The sequence below is a fragment of the Carassius auratus genome, chromosome 43 (assembly GCF_003368295.1).
Source record: "Carassius auratus strain Wakin chromosome 43, ASM336829v1, whole genome shotgun sequence".
Classification (NCBI taxonomy): domain Eukaryota; kingdom Metazoa; phylum Chordata; class Actinopteri; order Cypriniformes; family Cyprinidae; genus Carassius; species Carassius auratus.
In genome coordinates this window covers 806,958-826,110 of record NC_039285.1, presented here as the reverse complement: position 1 = coordinate 826,110, position 19,153 = coordinate 806,958, and the positions used below count along the sequence as shown (strand labels likewise).

Here is a 19,153-nt window from a genome sequence, read left to right as displayed (position 1 = left end):
GACTAATAAAGTCTATTTTTTATCATTATTTAGGTGTAAGTTGTTATTTTGTTACTTCATTCAGCGCCAATTATATTTAAATGTGTAGACATTATATAATACATTAATTAATGGCGACCTCATCTTTACTCGCAATTAAAAGATTAGGCTGAAAACCCTTTATAAAACGCAAACATCTCAATGGAGATTCGTGTGTTTGGTCCACCGAGCGCCTCCTGCAGGAGTGACCGGATCATGTCTCCGCCTGAACTCATATTATTTCCGGTCTCAGTCCGCGGTGCTCGGTTCTGATCCCGTCAGCTGTTGTGAGGCTGAAGATGGCGGAGCGCGTGGCTGCACGTTTGTCCGCTCAGGAGGAGCAGATCGAGGCGTTGAGTCGTGAGATCCTCCGCCTGCGGGACGGACTGACCGGAGGGTTCGACTTCAGCACCCTGGCCAGCGGCCCGAACCTGGACGCGCTGCGCGCCGAGAACGAGAAGCTCCAGTACCGAATACTGCACCTCCGCCGGGGCCTCCGGGCCGAGCACGAGCACGGGCACGAGCACGAGAAGAACCAGAGCACGAGCGAACCAGATCAGAACCAGAACCAGAACCAGAGCAAGCACGAACCAGATCAGAACCAGAAACAGAGCAAGAGCAAACCAGATCAGAACCAGAGGACAAACACAAAGAAGAGCCAGAACAAGCCTGAAGAACAAAAGGAGAAGAGCCATGCAAAGGTGCATCTATCTATCTATCTATCTATCTATCTATCTATCTATCTATCTATCTATCTATCTATCTGTCTATCATCTTAAAACTTTTTAGTTAAAAGCATGTAGGTAAATAATTTTTAAAAAATTGTTTTGTTAGTTGCTTTTGATAAAAGCGTCTGCTAAATGCATGAATGAAAATGTTTACATTTTTTTGTATGAACTTAAATCCATGTCATTCTGCCAATTAGACACAAAGAACTAAGCATGAATGTGCTGTTCATTAATACACAGGCAATATTGCATAATGAGTGAATGTGTTTGTTTTTGTGTGTTTCAGCAGAAAGCTGCTCCGTCTCAATCCTGTGCTTCAGATGTTCAAGAGAAAAACAAGAAGAAGGAGAAAGTGAAGGCAGAGGTGCACTAACACACACACACACACATACACACACAGCAGACGATCAGCATGATTGCTGTGTCATTGCATCAGCATCATTCATGTGACTTTTAAGCTGCTGTCAGAGTTCATATTAGACCATATACTGACCACATCACCCCTCTCTCTCTCTCTCATGCACCGGAGCAGAAGAACCCGTGGCCTGCATTCGTCTCTGGTCGTTTGCAGCTTTATGAGCAGCTGAAGAAGGAGAGCGATGCTCTTTTGGCGGAGCGGGCAGCTGGCGGTCAATCCATCAGAGTCCAGCTGCCAGATGGACAGACAATGAAGGCCACAGCTTGGGTCAGCAGCCCGTATCAGCTGGCCTGTGCCATCAGGTGAGAGCATTTACTCTTCATGCATGTTACATGCGGAAAAAAAACTCAAATCTGACACAAGATGATGTATTTGAGGAGCTCTATTGACACTTTCCATGAATAGGGTACAAACTGGTCCAATTCAGTGTTGTTCAGAGTGAGATATTATTATAGTATCAATATTTTGAATGAGTTATTTTTAGGGCCTAAGCCCCTAGGGAGCTCTTCTTATGGTTTTCATCTGATTGCTATCAAACTAGGTCAACATGATCTAAAGACATTATCAAGACTCAAGGGGGATGCAAAATTGCAATGAATGGTTTGACTGTGGCAAGGCAACAAAATTATTGCGAGAAATGAGAAAAAGGCAGAGGCGATCTATGGGCCGAGTTCGTTTTTCCTACAGACACCAAACTTGGTACATATATTGTTCTCATTGATCCGAACAACTTTCTAATTTACAGTCATTAGCTACAACAAACAGGAAGTCGGCAATTTTGGTTTGAATGTGGATTTTTGGAAAATTCAGGCTGTGCATTATTGTATACTCCTCCTAGGAGAATCATGCAATTCACACCAATCTTGTCAACATGATGCCAATATACCGAAGATTCGAAATTGCAAACGGATTTTGGATATCTTAAACAGTGTAGCCATGGTGATTTATTAAAATAAAAGTAAAAAAGGAAACATTTCTTCCTATTGTTTAGTTCTTTTAAATTCATACTTTTATTTTTATTTTTTTATTTGAAATAATGGAAATGTTTTTATGCTCTTAATATCGATAATAACCTATATATTACTTTTTTTTTTTTTTTTTTTAAAGATCTATCACTGATATATATATATATATATATTTTTATATATCTATAGATCCATTACTATTTAGTAGTTTCATATTTAAATCTGGCAGATGCTTTTATCCACAGAGACATGCATTGCATTAATTTTGCAATGCTAAAGGTTTTGCACCTCTTTTAACATTCACAGCCTCCCAAATGCATTAAATGTTCTGCTGCATATACGAGTGTTGATGTTGTTGATTTGTTTGTGTGTGTGTGTGTGTAGTCAGGCCCTGGCTGACAGTTCTGTGATCGCGCGTGTGAACGGAGAGCTGTGGGATCTGGACCGGCCGCTAGAGACCGACTGCAGTCTGGAGCTGCTGCGCTTCGACCACGAGGACGCACAGGCCGTCAGTTACTCACCACACTTCCATACTTGCCTGCTGAATATATATCTGTATGTAAATGAACAGATGTTGTTGTGTGTCTCAGGTTTACTGGCACTCCAGCGCTCACGTCCTCGGCGAGGCCATGGAGCAGTTCTACGGTGGATGCCTGTGTTACGGGCCGCCCATCGAGAACGGCTTCTACTACGACATGTTCCTGGATGGACAGAAGTGAGTGAGGTGTTTGGCATCCGTCTGATCTGACCAGAGCCCCTGTAGATCCATGTATCTGCTGTTTGTTCACAGAGGAGTGTCCAGCACAGAGTTTGGAGATCTGGAGAACATCTGCAGGAGCATCATGAAGGACAAGCAGCCCTTTGAGAGACTGGAGATCAGTAAGGAGACGCTGCTGGAGATGTTTAAGGTGAAGAATTGCTCCGTTTGCTTTAATAGTTACTTCATCACATCAACAGTCTTCACTACAGCCTGCAAAAATAAAACTTAGGTTTAAATTGAAGAAATTATTACAGAAATATATTCCTGTTGTACTTCTCAAAGTAATAATAATACGAATAATAATGTAATTTATATCTTTTAATTTGAAAAGTACTTTCTTTGTAAAAATACTTTTCTAACCCTAAATAAATAAAAAAAAATACGGAATTTTACTTAAAAATCACACATTTATTTCAGTTAGTTGCTTGATGTTTCTTTGTAATTAATTGCAATTTAGTAGCATTTATTTGAATTTAATTGAATTTTACTGAGTGAAAATGGTTTCTACGGTAGAATTGTTACTTTTTCACTTAGGGCCCTTATTATTGATACAATTTGTATAAAATATTACAAATTAATATTAAAAGCTTTTGAAATTTTAATGATTATATATGGTTTTTGGTTATTATAATTTAATTAAACTCTTAAAATGGAATCTAGAAAATGTTTTAATAATTTGAGCAAAAAAAAAAAAAACACATTTCATAGTTTGAATAAATTATAAAAAAATAAATAATGTAATTAATCTGTTGGAACGGAATCCAGAAAAATAAAATCAGAAAATATATTTTAATTTTGTGAAAAATTAAACACATTTTCTACTACCCTACATTTACCACCATTTCTTTAATTATGTTCTTTTTCGAAAATCCATATTTAAGATTGCTTATATGTTATTTATTTAGTACCATGGTATATATCAAGTTAAATCATAGTCCCATGATATTGTCATCTGAGCAACCGGTCACAGTGTTTTTCTCTGGAGGCTGAGAAAATGAAATGAAAATATTTCATTTGCTTTTATTTTTCTAGTACAACAAGTTCAAGTGTCGGATCCTGAATGAGAAGGTTTCCACTCCCACCACCACCGTCTACAGGTAACGCAGGACATCTGCTTTCTCCGTAAGGATGCTATAACGCCTCTTTACATCATGAATTCATACTCTTCCTCTGATAGGTGCGGCCCGCTGATCGATCTGTGCCGTGGACCGCATGTACGGCACACCGGCAAAATCAAAGCGCTCAGGATCTATAAGGTACTCAGACACCTTTAGATCACTTTTACAGGTTTTGATATGATCTTAAACAACTTGTATACCTCTGTTTTTATTAGCACTAGCAAGTTGGTAGTGATTGATGTAAAATAAATGCAAGTCCAGATGCTTTAGATTTGCTTTATAATGTGATGTTAATGGGATATTCTGATATTGTTCAGAATTCATCCACGTACTGGGAAGGCCGTTCGGACATGGAGACGCTCCAGAGGATCTACGGGATCTCTTTTCCTGACAGCAAAATGCTGAAGGAATGGGAACGTTTCCAGGAAGAAGCTAAAAACAGAGACCATCGCAAGATCGGCAAGGTGTGTGAGAGTCAGAGCTGTAAAAAAAAAAAAAAAAAAGGATTCCCTCTGGTTAAGTGTTTAAAACATTTTAGTGTCTTTATGACTTTATTAATTATTGTTTTATTTTTAGATATTTTATGACTTAATTATAAAGTGTTTTATTTAAATTTTATATATGTTGATGAAAATTATTTGCTTTAATTTTTTTGTTTTTAAGATTTATTTATTTTAATTAGTTTTATTTAAACAAATTATTCAAATTATTTTAATTTTTATTATTTAATTATTATTAGTATTTTATTTTGATGATTGTTCTATTTTAAATATATTTATTTAAAATTTACATTTTAATGATTTAACTAATATTAGTGTTTTATTTTGATTGTTTTATATTATAATTATTTATTGTAATACAACGTTTATGATTTAATTAATGATTACCTTTTCAATTCCATACACCCTTGTGTCATGTAGTGCATTTTTTTAAAAGAAATGCAAAATTAATTTTGTTCAGAGAATGCAAAAATGTAGTTCATTTTCATCATGTTGATTTCAGAATGAGCTGTTAAATTTTTTTTAATTGTGAACAGCTTTTCTTGATTTATTTTTGCCCGTGTGACGTGTGTCTCTTAATGACGGTGAGTGAATGTGTTTCTCGGCTCCTGTGAGGATCAGTTGGTGTCCGTCTTGTTCTGTTCGGCTGAAAGCTCCTAATTACACACAACGAAAAGGTTTTGCTTTTTATCCCTCATTACTTGAGCTCTCTTACCTCATTAAAATCCTCTATACTGCATATAATAGCAGTGCCATATGGTTTATAGTACATTATCTTGAATTGTAGTTACTGTGGTTATTTTAAATTGGAGCCAGTTTGTCCAATCAGACGTGTCTCTTCACCTCCCTTGGAGCGACGCATGTCACTTCCTCCTCATGTGTGACTCAAGGAGCTTGTTAAGATCTCGCTCTCTAATGGTGTGATTTACAGGATCAAGAACTTTTCTTCTTCCACGATCTGAGTCCAGGAAGCTGCTTCTTTCTGCCACGAGGAGCTTATATCTACAACACGCTGACGGAGTTCATCAGGGTACGTCTCAGCATACGAGCTCAAACTAAAGCACAGTCAAACGCTGAATCCCACAGCACCGTTCATGATGTGTGTGTGTCTGTGTGTGTGTGTGTGTGTGTGCGCGCAGGAGGAGTACAGCAGACGTGGCTTCCAGGAGGTGGCATCTCCGAACATCTATAACAGCAAACTGTGGGAGACGTCGGGTCACTGGCAGCACTACAGTGAAAACATGTTCTCCTTCCCTGTTGAGCAGGACGTCTTCGCTCTGAAGCCCATGAACTGCCCTGGACACTGGTAAACCACAACTCTGTGTGTGCTCAATTAGATTTAACCACTAACGGCAAGACATTACAAGTGAACAGGGTGAAAACGTTATCTAATAGAGCTCACCATATTTCCCCAGTTGAATAATAACAGTACATTAAAGGGGGGGTGAAATGCTCGTTTTCACTGAATATCCTGTTAATCTTGAGTACCTATAGAGTAGTACTGCATCCTTCATAACTCCAAAAAGTCTTTAGTTTTATTATATTCATAAGAGAAAGATAGTCTGTACCGATTTTTCCCGGAAAAACACGACCGGCTGGAGGCGTGACGTGTGGGCGGAGCTAAAGAATCACGAGCGCCAGTAGGCTTTTGCGTTGAGCACGTCTGGAAGCTGTGACACTGTGAGGACAAAACCAACCAAAACAAACCACGGCTAACAGTCAGATTCAGCGTATATTTATGATCCAGAATCAGATCCAGAGGCTGAAATTGAACAAGAGCAGCATCAGCAATCAGTCTCTATGTGGTATGTACTGAAACTGTATATATTTGCTTAGCGGTTTTGGAAAATGACTAAGTTCCACTTTCTTTGTCGTCTTTTTTTTTCTTTTAAGCTGTAGATGTGGAAAGTGCAGTTTGATGACAACATCGCATGTTGTTTACTTGATGTGCTTACACGCGGATAGCTAAGTTAATAACACAGAGATATTTGAAGCAGTTTTACTCACCGCCTGCGTTTCCAACACTCGATCGTGACCCTTTTTCGTTGGGACTGCATTATCCTTAAGAAATAAACGATGTGCAAATCCATGGGTCAAACTGGGCCTTGTTTGTAAAACAAGCATCTTCGAAATGCAGGGAACAAACACAAACACTTGCACAACTCCGTTGATGCTCTGTAAAAATAAACTCCATCCACTGGTCCCTTAATGCTGTTTCTCTTTTGGTAATCTGTGCAGGGTTGTCTTGCCCTGCCAACCAAAAACACACTTCTTTTGTGACATTTCGCGACGTGACGCTCTGATCAGTGAAGTGTGTTGTGCTCTCAGTGCTGTGCTATACGGGAGCGCGCGCTCTTCTTCTTCTCTAGTAAAGAGCGCGCGCTCTTCCGGCAGACGTTCCCTCATGACCCATATAAGGAAATTCCGCTCCATCTAACGTCACACAGGGCCATACTCGAAAAAAACTTTCCGAAACTTGTGACAAACCGGAAGTAGTATTTTTGGAACAGAAATACTCCTTCAAACATACAACTTAATTTTTGAAACTTTGTCCATGTTTAGCATAGGAATCCAACTCTTTAACAGTGTAAAAAACTCAGTATGCATGAAATAGCATTTCACCCCCCCTTTAAGAAAGAGTTATTTTTTAATGTTATGTTTAAATATGATGCACTATCTAGTTAAATATGCACTCATTCGCATCTAGACATTGGATAAAGCCTGGTTGAATACTTATGCTTGATGTTGGAGACATACTAGAGTTAAAGGTTTTTATAGAGGGGATTTTGGATTTCTCTTTTTATCTCTCCAGAAATCAGAAATTGCATTCAACCGACAAAAAAATAAACACTGTATTTTCACCATGTTTTTAGGAATAAAATGTTGTAGAAATCCATGTAAATGATATGAGGACAAACCCCTCAGTAAAAACTTTCAGAATATAGAGAGGAATAAAACTCTAAAATGTGTTGTGTGTAAAAGCTGCTGAAGTGGCTTTATCAAGATATAATAACAATATAAAGATATGCGTTTTTACCATGTTTTTAGGGATAAAGTGTTGTAAAAATCATTGTGAATGAAATATGAACAAACACTTTGGTAGAAGTCTTCAGACAATAGAGAGGAATAAAACTCTAAAATGTGTTGTGTGTAAGTGCTGCTGAAGTGGAGAAACAAACTTGTAAATGTATAAATTGCAATTGAAAATCTACTGACACATATAGATAAAGTACAATAATAAATCCAAGTGAATGATATATGAACAAACCCCTCAGTAAAAATTTTCAGAATATAGAGAGGAATAAATCTCTAAGTTTTGGTGTTTGTAAAAGCTGCTGAAGTGGAGAAAAAACTATATGAAGATATAAAAACAATATAAAGATATGCGTTTTTGCCATGTTTTTATGGATAAAGTGTTGTAAAAATCATTGTGAATGATATATGGGCAAACCCTTTGGTAGAAACCTTCAGAATATAGGGAGGAATAAACCTGTAAAGTTTAGTGAATGAAAGTGTTGCTGTAGTGGGAAAAAAAACGTTTAAAGTTAAGAATTGCAATTAAAAATCTGCAGACGCGAATAGATAAAGTTCAATAATAAAACCAGGTGAATGATTTATGAACAAACCCCTCAGTATAACCCCTTTGTGATATAGAGAGAAATAAAAACTGTAATTTTGGTGTTTGTAAGTGTTGCTAAAGTGGACAAACAAACTTTTAAAGATATGAATTGCAATTTTAAAAATATACTGGCATGAATAGATAAAGTGCAAAAAAGCAGAAACTCAAAGTGTATTTTGGCTCTTTTTTTCCACCTGAATGAAGACGTGTTATGGAAGAAAAATAGGCCAAAATCTCAAAATTGACCTTTGCATGAAAACACACTGGGATTCCTGTAGAGTCATGTCTTAAAGACAAAAATGCATGCAATGAAATCATATCTTGACAATAAATGGTCGGCAGCATTTTTTTACATTGAAATATAGCATAATGTTCTGTTCGATGATCACTTTATTGGTTGATTCTTGGTCGAACAGGGCTCAAATGACTCACTGAATCACAAGTTATAATGTCCGACTGGGGCTGAAAATCACTGAAAATTTACATTTTGAAAGCAATGATTAAAATACAAGATTAATGTCAAACTGTAGTTAAAGATACATATTTTGTTGTTTTAAAAATAATAATAATAAGTTGAAAATAAATATATTGGATATTATTTAGTGTGTTTTGTAGTATCAATGTAGTTTAATATTCTCTCTCTGCTCATGCAATATTCTGGTTTTGAATTGAGCGTTATCTGCTTCTCTCCGTCCTTCATCTCTCCTGATCTTTCTCTGTCTGTCAGTCTGATGTTCGGTCATCGGCCGCGCTCCTGGCGTGAACTTCCTCTCAGACTGGCTGATTTTGGCGTGTTGCATCGTAATGAGCTCTCGGGAACACTGACGGGCCTCACGAGAGTCCGGCGCTTCCAGCAGGACGACGCTCATATATTCTGCACCATGGATCAGGTGCAGCGATGCTTTCGTTTTCATTTTAGTAAAAGTTAAATTTTATTGTGACCTATTCTAATTTTTATTAGATTTTGTTGTTTTTATGAATTTTATTTTAGTTTTAGTTATTTTAGTACATGAATTTTCAACTAAATTAAATGAATAAAAAAAAAAAACGACTCCACTGCAAAACCCACATGTACCTGTAATGCCTTTAATGAAGACCTCTTAAAGAGACAGAACCTAATTGTTTGCTCGTGTTTCAGATTGAGTCGGAGATGAAAGGCTGTCTGGACTTCTTGCGCTGCGTCTACGATGTCTTCGGCTTCTCCTTCCAGCTGCATCTCTCCACACGTCCGGAGAAGTTTCTGGGCGATATTGCTGTGTGGAATCAAGCCGAGAAGGTTCCAGAATAGCATTTTTCCTGCTGTCTTTGACATTTGAACTGACATTTTGTGCAGTATTGACTGAGATTTTATTTCTTAGCAACTGGAGAACAGCCTGAATGAGTTCGGAGAGCCCTGGAAGCTCAATCCAGGAGACGGGGCTTTTTATGGACCAAAGGTCAGAAAGCATTCACACTGATCTCTCTTCATACATCAAAAATCTTTTTCGTTAATTGAAATAAAAATGAAATAAAATTTAATCTAATATTATATGTTTATAATGTATATTTATTGTTTTTTATATATATATATATATATATATATATATATATATATATATATATATATATATATATATATATATATATATATATATATATATATCTCTTGTGTTGTAGATTGACATTAAGATTAAAGACGCAATCGGCCGCTATCACCAGTGTGCCACGATCCAGCTGGATTTCCAGCTTCCCATCCGCTTCAACCTGACGTATGTGGGGTGAGTAGAGCTCAGACTGGATGTGAACGCTCTCACGGCTGTGAATCAGAGTTTAACCATCTGAACCGCTGCAGGAGAGACGGCGATGACAAGGACAGACCGGTGATCATTCACCGCGCCATCCTGGGCTCCGTGGAGAGGATGATCGCCATCCTCACCGAGAACTACGCCGGGAAATGGTGAGCCGCACAAACCGTTTCAATTATCCTTAACTAAAATGAAGAAATTGATTCCGGTAATTGTGGTTTTTACAGTTCTCCTTTAAACTATCAAGAGGCTTTCAGAATCTTTGTAATAAATTAAATAAATGTAAAGATATGAATAAAAACAGTATTCTTCCACCAGACAATGTAGCTCCTCTGAAACAGTTGTGTTTGTAACAGAGTGGTTGCCGAGCAACACACAAACGTAAACAAAGGTGTATGTTACTTTGTAATGTACAGCAGCTTTGAACATGGCTCAGCCAATCAGAGCCAAGGACCGGAACTATCCACTTTAAAAATGTTAATAAATAATACAATATCTCAAAACAATTTAGTTTTTACAACCATTTATAATTATCTCTCAGATCCTTTAATCACAGTTCCATTAAAAACTAGTTTTGCTGCTGTCTTTTAAGACTCCCATATGTTAATATCTTGCTGTGATTGGCCAACCTCTTTGCATATATAATGAGAGTCTTCCTTTTCCTTCAGTGACAAAACTACATCACATTCAGCAGCATTACATAACATCTCCAGTGATGTCAGAAAAGTGGGAACACTGTACAATGAGTTCCTGTAGCCTCAGAAAAGCGTTAGTGTCATTAAGGTGTGTGTGTGTGTGTGTGTGTGTGTGTGTGTGTGTGTGTGTGTGTGTGTGTGTGTTTGGGCAGGCCGCTGTGGTTGTCTCCTCGTCAGGTGATGCTGGTGCCTGTGAACCCGTCTCTCGAAGCGTACGCCACACAGGTACAACATCTGCTCTGAGATCAGTCACTGAACTACAGACTGTGGAGATGCTCAGAACCTGCTGCCTGTTGTTTTTAAAGCCAAATTAAAGCTGAAAAGATTCTTATTGTGAACAATTCTTCAGTGCATGTCCATAATAATAGAAAGCAACTGTGTCCATAATCACTGAAAATAATGTTAAATTAATTTCTGGTGAGCAAAATGAGCAGGTTTTAGATGAGTCGTTTTTATTTCTAAAGTTATTTATTAAGTTATTCTGCATTTCTTGCTTTGCAAACTTTATCATATTTAACCCTGGAGCTCAAAAGCAGTCTTAAGTCTCTGGGGTATATTTGTAGCAATAGCCAAAAATACATTGTATGGGTCAAAATTTTCAGTTTTTCTTTTATGCCAAAAATTATTAGGATATTCAGTAAAGATTTTGTAAATTTCCTACCATAAATATATTAAATTTTATTTTTTATTTTAATGGCAATTTCTCAATATTTAGATTTTTTTTTTTTTTGCATCCTCGGATTCCAGATTTTCAAATATTGTCCTCCTAACAAACCATACATCATTGGAAAGATGATTTATTCATTTTTTTAAGTTTTTGTGCTCCATGGACACAAATATGAGATAAATGCATATTCTTAAGTGAATAGACAATAGTGTGATTATTGAGCTCAAGCTCATGTTTTGTTCTCGTCTGATGAATCAGTGAGATTCCCGAATACCTTCCTTGGTCTTCCTCCTGTTCCAGGTCTGTAAGCGGTTTGTTGAAGCTGGTTTTATGGCCGATGCTGATTTGGACTCTAGTTGTCTTCTGAACAAGAAGATCAGAAACGCGCAGCTGGCGCAGTACAACTTCATCCTGGGTAAGAAGCCAGCCTCTGTGTGAGTTTGACGCTCCTCTCATGAATGCACGCTCTGATGTGTGTTTGTTGTGCAGTGGTGGGCGAGAAAGAGCGTGCGGCTAACAGTGTGAACGTCAGAACCAGAGACAACAAGGTGCACGGAGAGCTGAGCGTAGAGGAGGTGATGGAGAGACTGACGCTCCTCAGACTGTCCCGCTGTCGCAGCGCCGAGGAGGACTTCTGAGAGCAGACGAGCGTCACTGATGTGCAGGATGAAGGGAAACTCTGAGACGTGGAGGATGAAAGGGAAAAGAGGATGTGAATGGAGGGGTTTGGTCGTTGGTAGTTAAATGATGGTTTGGTGTCAAAGTTCTGAAGGTTTGCAATAAAGACTCAAAGAATCACCATCATGTGTCATCATTCGTGCATTTGGAAGCTTTATCAAATATTTAAATTAAAATAAAAATATTAAGTATACTAACACTGATACCATATTAGTCTGTTTTTATTAGTCATTTTATAATTCCCTTAAACTTCAATCACAGTACTCGACAAAAATTTGAAAACATTATGATTTTTAATGTATTTGTTTCTACGGAGCCCCGCACATGACATGCAAGAAAAAATTAATTGTGCACGATTTACTAATTCGTTCCCTCACTGTACTATTGCGTTCTTTACTAACAGATTGTTAAATCATGCGCACAATTTATAAATAGAGTGAAATAAATATTATTGCAATTTATAACCGCTGTTTTCTATGTGTATATCTGTTAAAGTGTAATTTATTTCTGTGATGTGCAGCGGTTTTTTCATCATCATCCCTCCAGTCTTCAGTGTTACATGATCTTCAGATGATGAAACATTTCTAATTATTATTTTATTGTTACAAAATTTATGAATACAAACAGAGCATGGTTAATGGCAGAAACAAATATATAATATATATATATATATTTTTTTTTTACAAAAGCAGCACTTGAACTTGAATTCTAAACAATGCTAAAATGAACGAAGCAATGTTTCTTTATCGTGCTGGGTTGGACTTTTATTCTGAAGCAAGGTGATCAGCCGTTGGGACTTTTATGTGAGCGGAAGCCGGAAGTTCACGGCGGCGGTGTTCGGGATGACGGCAAACAGACTGAAACGGGTTTTTGAGCGCGGACGGAATATCATGAGCTCGTATGTGATGCTGTTTCTGCTGCTGCTCGACATTTACTCCTCATGTGCGATCGGTAAGACGCCAGACTCGAACACTAGCACTGCACGGTAACGGCTGTGCTCTCCGTGTTTGGACTCTGTTACCGTGTTTTTGGTAACGTTACCGTAAACCAGTAAAATCACGGTCTCATTTGAGTTACAGGCGTACCGTGTAAATACTAGAGTATATACTTTTGTTAATCACACTTACCAGAACATACCATGGTATTTGTACAGTATATGTGTAAAGTATGATAGTATTACTGATATAACGTTAGCATTGGGGTATCGTGGTATAATTACAGTATTCTATAGTCCGACTGTCTGGTGTTTACATCTGTCTCTAAAATATGTTTAATGCATGGATATCTTCACAGATTTGTAATGATGATCGTTTATAAATCCTTTATCAATAAAAGAGAAGCTTTAAGCAGGTTTGTGGTAAGCTAAGAGCAATACATAATTCAATATGGCTAACGTACACAATAATAACAATACATCTTTTCATTTTTATTATTCAAAATATTTACATTTTAATATTATTTAAGTTGCAATATTGCAATAATAATACTATTGTATTGTAAAATAAAAATAGTATTTAATAATATTGATTATTATTATTATTATTCAACATAATGTTTTTTTTATTATTGTGTAAAATAACAGATTAAACGAATCAATAAATATAGTGCTATTGCTATTGGTCTCTGTCTCTCTCTCTCTCTCTCTCTCTGTCTCTCTCTCTCTCAGCGTATCTGAGCTCTCCTCACGTGGGTCAGGAGACGCCGTACACGGCTCAGCAGAGCCCGGTGATGACCAGTCCGGTGGCTCTGACCTCGTCCTCTGGTGAGTGAGACTCCAGCTCAGTCTCTAGCGCTTGAGCAGATTCATGTGGAGTGTCCAGCTTGAACACCTGCTGTGTGTGTGTGTGTGTGTGTGTGTGTGTGTTCAGCTGCTCCAGCGGTCACCGATGATGACCTGTCCGTGTGTCCCAGCGGCGGTCAGTGCTCCAGACTCCCGGCCGACTGCATCATCTGCTCGTTTCATCACAACTGCAGCTACGGCCGGCCGGCTAACTTCACCTGCAGAGCCAAAGCAGGCGTCCACTGTGTGGTGAGATTTCAGTTTGGAAAAAATAGGAATTTGATTTGAGTCATTTCCAGGTCTGGAAAAGTAAGCAGAGTATGGAAAAATATTAGCATTTCCAGACTCCTGCCCACATCTAGTTTTCGACAATAGAAAAGTTGTGCGTAATAACGCCCTTTAGCTGTTATAAAAACACTGTAAACCACAGCTCCACAGGGCTTTTATAAACCGTTATTATATGTAGTAAGGTTTCACAAAATAAAACAGAGCCAATAAAGTGTAAAGATATGATTAAAAACAGTATTCTTCCACCAAACAATGTAGCTCCTCAGAATCAGTTGTGGTTGTAACAGAGTGGTTGCCGAGCAACACACAAATGTAAACAAAGCTGTATGTTACTTTGTTACTTTGTAATGTACAGCAGCTCTGAACGTGTCTCAGCCAATCAGAATCAAGGACCGGAACTATCCACTTTATAAATGTTAATAAATAATCAAATGAAAATAAATGCATTGTACAAGAGGTGTGTTTTCATGGCAGCGGTTTAGTGTTTGTCAAGCACTGAATGAATTCAAGGTGCATTTTTTGCAGGTTATATTGCTCTTTTTTTTCTCAGTATTTTTAAAAGGTTTTTTACAAAACTAAAAAATATACAGACTTTACTGTGCACGACAAACCATTAAACTTAGCACAGGACAATACACACTGATCCATCAATTACACCATCAGCCCATTTCACAGTGTGTTTTCTGGCTGTCACGGAGTGTGTGTTAAAGCAGACCTGAGGCTTGGAAATATAATGCACTGCACTAACAAAAGCCACATTTTGAACACTTATTTTTTTCAGAACAAGTCTTTTTATAGACCATTGAATTTGGTGAATAGGACGATGCACACAGCCGTATTGTGCCGTCAGCCCATTTCATGACATGGTTTCTCTGCTGAGATTAGATTTACATTTTGATCAAATATATCTCTGTTCGTTCCTGTGCATCCATTCTTTCTTCATCGTAAGATGGCAGTGACGCAAAAAGGAAATGTGTTATAGTATATAAAACTAGTAAGCATGGTAAATATTCACGTGTGCATGTGAATAGTTTCTGGAGAGCATGAAAACCTTTCTCGTGTACGTGTTCTCTGTATGTATGTAAGAAAATCAGTAAGATATATATTGATTTTTATTTCAGTTTAATTTGCATTAAGCATGAAGGTAAACTAAATGGAAACGAGAAGCTTAAGATAAATATGCTTAAAATAAGTTTTCATTTTATATTATTTATGTCAGTCAACATTTGTTTTATTGCACGTAATGCAAATATTTTTTGGATTTAGTTAGCAGTAATTACCTTGAATTACATTAAATATTCAATATACAAATTATTGTAAAAAATTCTGTGTTTGTAACTTATATGATTCTTACATTTTTTTGTCTTTATGCGCGCACAGTTTTTATTTTTGTCTATTTCAATTTTAGGTTTAGTTATTCAAGATCAAGATAAACTAAATGAAAATGAGAACATGACAACATAACTGAAAGAAATGGTATATGTAAATTATATTATGTTTTATTTGAGTTAGCATTTATTTCAAGTAATTTTTTTTTTTTTTTTACAGTTTCAGCTAACTATAATAACCCTTAACTATTATTATTATTATTATTATTATTATTATTATTATTATTCATGATTTATCTTTTTTTAATTTTTTTCAAGTGAGCTTCACATTCTGAATTCTTCACCAGTTATTCCTCGATTGCACTCCTTTTGATAGATATGCATCTATTATTTCTATTTCGGATCGCCTGGTTTAGTAATCAAGTAATCTGTTGTAATCTGTAATCTGTCTCAGATGCCTGATGCACTCGTTGCATCGCTGTGTGTGTTTCAGAGCGATCAGGGTCGGCCGCAGCAGAACTTCTCGCTCACGCTGGACTGTCGTTTCTGTTGGCAGCTGGATCCGTCTCAGTACAGCTGCACCAACACCGACAACTGCATGACGGTGTCGTGTCCACGCAGACGCTATAACACCAGCTGTAAAGCTCTGGATCACGTGCACTGCCTGGGTACGACCCTCACACACACACAATAAACTACAGACTGCGCTAGCAACACCAGGGTCATGGGTTTGATTCCCAGGGAGTGCATGAACTGATCACATGTGTACCTTAAACCCAGTGTAAGTCACTTTAGATGAAAGTGTCCAAAAAAAGCCAGATGCATGAATGTAAATGAATACTTAACCTCTTAATTGCCACCATATCATAATAATAATAATCATAAATTACAAATACATTTGAAAGCTTAAAATTGATCTTCTGAAAACTGTCCATTTTGAAATCATAGATTGCGTCACTTTGCGTCCCCTTAGTGGGCGGAGTCAGGTTTCATATTACAAAATGCATTATGGTCTTTTTAGAATCAAAACTTTTTAGAATCTTGATGAAATGCATATTGATCAAAAAGAGTCTCAATATTCTAAATTTGGTAGATAGAAGTAATATTGACAGAGATATTTAGATATTTGTGAGAAAAATGGCGTTTTGATGGCACCTGGTGGCTGTTTGTGGTATAACGGCCGAAAATAAAATCTAAAAAAATTTTTTTTATCAACTTCAAATTTGAAACATAACTTATTTAGACCTAAGGCTTTAATTTTATAGTGATGCGTATTTTGAAAAATATAATTTTATATAACATAAAACTAAAAATGGTACACTGCATTTTCTTTACAGTAAATTTCAACTTTTTGATACTTCAATATTTTTAAATGATTCCACTTCTGCAAAAATCTGTAGATTTGTATTTTTATCAGAAGAGTCTAACCTTGTTCTCTGTCTTCCAAAGCGTTCATTAACAGTTTAGGTTTGAATAATACACTTTCACGTCGATATTCAAAAATGAAGGGTGGCACTTAAAGGGTTTAGCATCAGAAGTCCTTAAACGGACAGCTCACCCAAAATGTCATCATTTACTCTCCCTCGTGTATAGTTTCTAGTCCCGATAGACTTCTATTTGTAAGTCAGTGGCGTTCTTCACAATATCTGCTGTTATGTTTCAGAGTTTTAGCAGGTGTTTTCCGTCATGTGTCTGCCGTGTGTGTGTTGTTCACAGGGAAGCGAGAGTTTCAGAAGCGTCTGTTCTGTAACTGGACGGGAGGATATAAGTGGTCCACGGCTCTGGCCCTCAGGTGATTCACCTCACACTCCTCTGAATCATTAACATGAGAGTACACCTGGACGAGCTTCCTTCACAGCAATAATATAGAAATCTAGCTATTAAAGGTGTTTATGTGTGCGCAGTGTGACTCTGGGGGCTTCGGAGCGGACCGCTTCTATCTGGGCCAGTGGAGGGAAGGTCTGGGGAAGCTCTTCAGTTTCGGCGGTCTGGGGATCTGGACGCTGATCGACGTGCTGCTGATCGCGGTGGGATATGTGGGGCCAGCCGACGGCTCGCTGTACATCTGAGGGATCGAATGTGACTCTGACTCTGACTCCTCCATCCCAGATTTCCATCCCGATTCGCACGTGTTGTGTCCAAACTCCCACTGCGACAGATTCCCATCTGCTCTTCAGCAGCACGTCTGACAGACTCCATCAGAGGAAGACCGCAGCGCTAGAGGCGATGCACAGCATGCATCTAAACTCATCTGTGTCCGTCTTATTTTACTGCTATGTGTATATATATGTGTTTATATATTATGAGTGTTGATTTCTGATTAAACCAGCGTCAGGTTGATGACGGTGCTCACCTGAGTTTGTCTTTATCTGTCAGATTCAGCAAGACGAAACACTGCGGGGGAACATTTGAAGACGGGTTCAAAATTCCTGTTTGCATTTGTTGATATAATAAAGGTTTAATCAGAGGGATTTATTGTGGAACTTTCGTGGCCGTGGGATAAAAAAAAATAAAAAAAAAAACATTTTTCTCATAATTCTCACAAAGATGTATCTGTTTATAGGTTTTTTTTCTATGGAAGCTTGTTTTCTGCCAAGGGATGAAAATAAAGGTATTTGCAACTTTTTATCTCACAATTTGCAATTCTGACAAACAAATAAAATACAGTAAAAAAAAAAAAAAGAATCAAAATTGAAACAAAGTTGCAGTTTTCTTTGTTATTATTCATTCTGTGACAGAAACAAAACAACATTTAATTGCAAGAAAAAAGACAGAATTTATTTTCTCAATTGCAAGTTTATGTTTAACAATTCTATTTTCTCCGAATTCTGAGTTTACATGTTGCAATTTTGTGTTTATATTATTATTATTTTTTTTTTTTGAGAATTGCGAGAAAAAAGGCAGATTAGTGAGAAAATGTTGCGAATAGCTTTATTTTTATTCTGTGGCAGAAAACAAGCTTCAATGAAAAATACTGAAAACTGTTGTGTAACTTTCAGAACAGAACAAGAGGAATAAAACTGAAGGTGTGTGTGTAAAAGAAAAAACTCTTACAGCTATGAATTGGAATTGAATCTACAGATAAAGTGCAATAAAAATGTATATTTGGATGGTAATTTTTTTACAAGTCTGTTATTTTTAATATCTATAATTTCTGTTACAATGAGAAATGATGCCATTGCAACTAGCTGAAAGAATTGTATTTATTTTTTCAGTTAATGCTGTTTTGAGTAATGAAAATGTTTTTATAGTTTTGGTTTTAGTTAACTAAAACTGCAATTAAAACCATTAAAAACATTTTTTATATAACATTAACTGAAATACAACAAATCACTTATTTAAAACTTAATTTTATAATGTAATAAAAACTAAATAGACAATATATGTCAAGCACATTGCATTGTGGGATACAGTTGCAGTGTGCTGCAGATTTAACAAGAGCGGCAGGACATGTGTATGTAGTGTTCATAAGAGCAGAAACACTGTACTGAGTGTGTCCTGATCAGCAGATTTGTGGGATTTACTGTGGCTTTACTCTGTTTACACTGCTCTGCCTCAGAGGTCTGTGGTAACACGGTGTTTGGCAGTGATGATATCTTCAGCTTCATCTGCTCCCTCGTGATGACAGTCATGCTTTGCGTTCGCTGCAGAACAGCATGTGTCCGTTTCTCACCAAAGCTGCACTTCCTGGAAGTGAGGTCACAGTGCAGACGACTCCTGTGTGTTACTACCGAGGTGACAGAACACTACTTTTCTCAAGTCATTCCACACGCCCTTAAAAATATACTAATCTGGAAGATGTCCAAA

The 19,153-nt window shown here is 37.2% G+C and overlaps 1 protein-coding gene and 1 pseudogene across 2 annotated transcripts; both read left to right on the top strand.

Annotated features, from left to right (window-relative positions):
• Positions 1–254: 254 nt before the first annotated feature.
• LOC113061377 (threonine--tRNA ligase, cytoplasmic-like) lies at positions 255–12,071 on the top strand. Of its 2 annotated transcripts, none has more exons than XM_026230428.1 (19): positions 255–719; positions 1,036–1,110; positions 1,279–1,466; positions 2,514–2,637; positions 2,720–2,844; positions 2,920–3,037; positions 3,922–3,986; positions 4,067–4,145; positions 4,325–4,471; positions 5,439–5,537; positions 5,647–5,813; positions 8,854–9,016; positions 9,265–9,402; positions 9,485–9,562; positions 9,783–9,883; positions 9,958–10,062; positions 10,758–10,830; positions 11,573–11,687; positions 11,762–12,071. In XM_026230428.1, the coding sequence occupies exons 1-19, from the start codon at positions 318–320 to the stop codon at positions 11,908–11,910; spliced, it is 2,511 nt and encodes an 836-aa protein (XP_026086213.1). In that variant the 5' UTR covers positions 255–317; the 3' UTR covers positions 11,911–12,071. The 2 variants fall into 2 exon arrangements, with proteins under 2 accessions (XP_026086213.1, XP_026086212.1); XM_026230427.1 differs by having other exon boundaries at positions 1,033–1,110.
• A 699-nt stretch (positions 12,072–12,770) lies between these two features.
• LOC113061376 (TM2 domain-containing protein 3-like) lies at positions 12,771–18,460 on the top strand (annotated as a pseudogene).
• Positions 18,461–19,153: the final 693 nt, after the last annotated feature.

Excerpts from the sequence above, each read along its gene's own strand:
- LOC113061377 (XM_026230427.1), top strand. The coding sequence starts at position 318 with ATGGCGGAGCGCGTGGCTGCACGTTTGTCCGCTCAGGAGGAGCAGATC. Across the intron at positions 1,467-2,513 it reads CAGCTGGCCTGTGCCATCAG|TCAGGCCCTGGCTGACAGTT; the intron begins GTGAGAGCATTT and ends GTGTGTGTGTAG. Across the intron at positions 3,987-4,066 it reads CCCACCACCACCGTCTACAG|GTGCGGCCCGCTGATCGATC; the intron begins GTAACGCAGGAC and ends TTCCTCTGATAG.